This window comes from Trachymyrmex septentrionalis, unplaced genomic scaffold (genome assembly GCF_001594115.1).
Source record: "Trachymyrmex septentrionalis isolate Tsep2-gDNA-1 unplaced genomic scaffold, Tsep1.0 scaffold37, whole genome shotgun sequence".
In the NCBI taxonomy this organism is placed as follows: domain Eukaryota; kingdom Metazoa; phylum Arthropoda; class Insecta; order Hymenoptera; family Formicidae; genus Trachymyrmex; species Trachymyrmex septentrionalis.
In genome coordinates this window covers 5,030,814-5,035,695 of record NW_017305536.1, presented here as the reverse complement: position 1 = coordinate 5,035,695, position 4,882 = coordinate 5,030,814, and the positions used below count along the sequence as shown (strand labels likewise).

The 4,882-nt window shown below is 29.8% G+C and overlaps 1 protein-coding gene across 1 annotated transcript in view; it reads left to right on the top strand.

The window, feature by feature from the left end:
• Positions 1-4,882, top strand: part of LOC108750698 (girdin-like) — a 17,720-nt gene extending 12,838 nt beyond the window's left edge. The window contains exons 11-17 of the mRNA XM_018490362.1: positions 432-804; positions 1,242-1,764; positions 2,305-2,526; positions 2,744-2,995; positions 3,167-3,343; positions 3,690-3,768; positions 4,729-4,882. Of these exons, the coding sequence (XP_018345864.1) occupies positions 432-804; positions 1,242-1,764; positions 2,305-2,526; positions 2,744-2,995; positions 3,167-3,333 (1,537 nt within the window). The 3' untranslated portion in view covers positions 3,334-3,343; positions 3,690-3,768; positions 4,729-4,882. The remainder of the gene's footprint in view (positions 1-431; positions 805-1,241; positions 1,765-2,304; positions 2,527-2,743; positions 2,996-3,166; positions 3,344-3,689; positions 3,769-4,728) is intronic.

Sequence of the window (4,882 nt, the reverse complement as noted above, 5' to 3'; positions counted from 1 at the left end):
ACAAGTGCTATTTCCAAACTATTGCACTTATACATTTTTTTAATCGTCTAAGATTTCATTATAATTCGTATTCTAATAAAAAATTCTAATAAAAATTATTAATTTTATCGGTTATAGATGAATGAAACTTTAAAAGTAGGACATTTAAAAATGACTCAGCATATCTATACAATAAATTCCGTATAATTCCAATGATACGCAGTTATAAAATGTGTCAACACATATAAGTGTAATAATCTTGAGCCCTTCTTTCTCAAGCTGTGCAGCAAGAAGTGGGGAGCCTTCTATTAAACTTAGTGCAGTAGACACATAATACCTAGCAGTGTCAGTTATATATTTCTCACAAATGTCGTTGAACTGCATGCTATCTGTATCCGAGCTGTTCAGTTCGAGTTTACAGTGAGTTGAACTGTACAATAATCACATAACAGGCATCACAATTACAATAGTGGCCAGCTAACAACAATGGCTACAGGCATGTTCGAAATTCTCTGTGCCTGCGTGGTGATCTTATATTTACTTTATTATTATTTGACCGCTGATTTTGACTATTGGACATCACGCGGGATTAATGGACCGAAACCCATTCCGTTCTTCGGCAACATTCTCGAATTTTTAACGGGCAAGATAAACATGGGTGATTTTTTCAAAAAAATTTATGACCGATATCCAAAAGATTCCCTGGTGGGTATATTTTTGAGAGGAAACCCTGTGCTTGTCATAAAAGATCCTGAATATATCAAACAGGTGTTGATCAAGGATTTCCCCACTTTTGCCGATCGAAATTCAACAGTTTATGAAAAGGTATTCTTGAAAATATTAATAGGTAATTATTAATGTGTAAATATATGCAAAGCAATAAGTAAAAACAAAGTTAAAGATGAATAAATTTAAGATATTGATTAATTAAAAAATGTAATCTTTACTAATGAAGATGGTAACAATTCTGTACGTTTCAACTGCACAAAGTCTTCATCAGCATTAAAAAAATAAAAATTTTAATTACTTTAAATAATTATTTTTAATTTGTTTTCTTATTTTTTGTTTCGAACGTATGTACATATCAACTATAATAACTAAAAAAATTAAGAGTTGGAAAAGAGTATCTCTCGTTTTCTCTCTCCAATTTAAAGTTGAACTGACGTATAAGTTTCGAGGCAAGCGTTGATCACTCGGAAACTTTGAAAGGAAACTTTCTAACATAATTCCCGTTTTCTGATATACTGATGCATAATTTATAGGCCGAACCCATGTCCATGCACCTCTTCAGACTCGACAGCGCTAGATGGCGACCATTAAGAATGAGGCTTTCGCCCGTTTTCACGACCGGGAAGTTGAAGGACATGTTTCACTTGTTGCTGAATTGTTCCGACCACTTCGAGAAGTATTTAGATGAGATAGTATCTAAAGACAGTATTGTCGAGTGCCGAGATCTGACATCTAAATTCACTATCGACGTGATCGGATCGTGTGCTTTCGGTCTCGAGATGAACACGTTGAAAGAAGAAAATAATCAGTTTCAGCGTATAGGCCGTAAGATCTTCCGCTCTTCTCCAAAAGTTATGATTAGAAATGCACTCAAAGAAATATCGTGGTTCTACAAGAATTTCGGATATTTCTTTGACGATCATGACGTGACCAAGTTCATAACAGATATTACCCGAGAAACTATAGAATACAGGAAGCGGAACAATGTGCGTCGAAATGATTTTATCGATATACTTATCGACCTCAAGGATAATCCTAGCAAATTGGGCGTTAATAGTAAGAACATTGCTTTTTTTATGTCTTAATTTATAAACTTTCGAATGCGTTAGACGCATTTTTGTTATTATCTTTCTGTTTATATTTTGCCTTTCACAAAAGATAATCATTGAATAAAATAATTATTATTAATATAATAATTTAAGAGCGATTATCATGATATTACATCGAGAGAACGACTTTGTTAAAGTATCTGTAAAAATTTAGATAGATACAAATTTGAAAATATTTTTGTTAAAACATCAAATTATTTATAGAGGAAACTTAAGCATAATAATTAATAAGTAATGTTGCAAAAAGTATTGACATTCTAGCAACTAATTTGAACGTCCTGCATAGTTATTTTGACACTTCAAAAAATTATTTTCAGATCTGCATCTAGCTCTAATTTTTAAATATTTCAACAAAACTGCCACTTCTCATATATTCAACACTATTAACTATTATTTTTTAATTTTTTTTAATATAGTAACTATTGTAGTAATCTATAGTTTCTTCCTTCTTCATGTAAAATTATTTTTTATTATTTTTATTTTTAAGATGTAACGGATGAATTCATTGCTGCCCAATTGTTCGTATTTTTCGCGGCTGGCTTTGAGACATCTTCTTCTACAATGTCTTATGCAATGTATGAACTAGCGCAGAATCAATCAATTCAAGAAAAAGTTCGAAAGGAGATTAAGGAAGTCCTTGACAATACTGACGGGGTAATATCATTTGATAGCGTCAAGAAAATGGACTATTTGGGAAAAATTTTTCAAGGTTTGTTTTAAAAAGTGTTCTTTTAAAAAGTATTTCTTATAAATAATTCAACAAATCAAATTTATTCACAAAGTTACTGTGATTTTTTTCGATCTTCTGAAAGTCAGAGACGAATATTTTCGTGAGATATGCGGAAGGTTTGATAACCTTTTGATCGACTGTACGATTTATCGAAAAATATCTTTCTGCTGAACCAAATGTTTGTATTATTTTGCAGAGACTCTTAGGAAATATCCACCAGTAACGTTTCTAATGAGGCAATCTATAAAGAATTATACTTTCGAGGGGACTAAGATCACTCTACGAAAAGGGCAAGATGTGGTTATACCCAATTATGCTCTTCAACATGATCCGAATATTTATCCAGATCCGGAAGTTTTTGATCCTGAACGATTTAGCGCGGAAAATATAAAACAGAGGAATCCTATGTATTATCTACCTTTCGGAGATGGTCCAAGAAACTGTATTGGTAATTTAACAAATTTATGGAAAAATTTTTGTGTTGCAACAATATCACAATGTTTGCGAAATTTATTTCTTTTCATATTTAACATTCTACATGCACTCATGCATATACATACACCGACATATAGACATACTTAACTGGAGAAATATCGAAATGTGATATTGTTTTTTTTAGGTGCAAGATTTGCCACTAATCAGACCAAGATTGGTTTAATTAAAGTGTTGATGAATTATAAAATAGATGTTTGTGAAATGACTCAGATTCCACTGATCCATGCTCCGTGGACCAATTTCATGTTTCAAACAACTCATGGCATACATGTAAAATTGACCAAACTCTAACATATAATTTGTAAGTATTGTATGCTCTACATATATACTTGTACATTTTTATAAGTTAATACAAACAATACAAAATGACATTATGTCAGTATTCCATTGTAATGTTTATGTAATATTCGTAGTACATGTTTATACTACACATTAATGTAGATTAACTTTAATCTCGGTACAATTTACTCTCATCTTTTTCTAATTTTTAGAATTAGGAAAAGATGAAAAATAAGTTGAACCGAGATTAAAGTTAATTTATATTGATAAAAACGGACATAAGTCAATGAGATAACATTTATTAATAAAAGAAAAATTAAACGTGTAAAAGTTTTTGCAATGTTTGAATAATTAAATTATATTTATAGATAAGGTAATTACACACACATCAATGATGCTAATTGCAACATATCCAGATGATTCAAAAGATTCAACTCCCTTTTTACTGTGAGTATTTATTCATTAATACGGATATTTTATTGTGTAATATTATTCTCAGTTCTGTATTAATTTTATACATTAATTATAATTGCAAAAGTACAATAGCCGATGTATTAATTTGATATATATATGTATTATAGTATTACGCAATAATGTTAAGAATCATTACATTCTAATAAATATCGATGTGGATTTAATATTAACACTAATATAATGAGAATTATTAGACCTCGCATGATGTTAATATTAATTGACTAATCTTCATTGAATTCATATTCGTTTCTTATTACAACTACTAAATATGAGACGAAATTGTATTAAATAAATAATGAGCAATTTAGAGAATAACGCTACTTAATAATAATGCTAAGAAGAATTATATTATTATTGACAGTTCGATAATAATTCAGTTTTGATTAATACGTTGACATGTATTTCAATAATATTCCTCATGTTATGCATCATAAATAATATCATGTTTGCAATAATACTTATTCTGAAATAATACGTACAATGCTACGAACAGGTTGCCCTTCATTACGCACTGCGAATACTGAAAATCTATAGTTCACGTTACGTATAACTATAGATTTTCAGTACTTGCAATGATTAATGGAATTATAGATGATGCAGTTTTGACACACTTGAAATATGCAAATTATTGTATAATGTATACGTATAAACGGATGTAAAAAAAATTATAATATTAATCCTACAGCACTACTTTGTGCCTTTTAAGGCGCAGTCGATATCACGTTTTCTCAAAATTCTTATTCAGATTTCAATATGTAAAAAATAAATAAAATATAGTCTAGTTTTTATTATAGTAAAAATTTATTGTTACAAGTTTCACAAGTGTGCAAGAATCTTTTCAGATTTTTATGTAATCTGGAACTATAAAAAATATATGCTGTTTCCCTCAATGTGTAAATCCCCCAGAGTGTGAATTATGATTGAAAATTTCAGAGTGGTGCTGGAGAATTAATCCTGTATGGTCTGATGTAACTTTGAAGTTATATATTAATACCGATATTTTGTCGATTTTATGTTACATAGTCGAATAAAAGCGGAATAATTGACTATAATTGGTCAATTCTTACAGATTAATATCAATAATAAA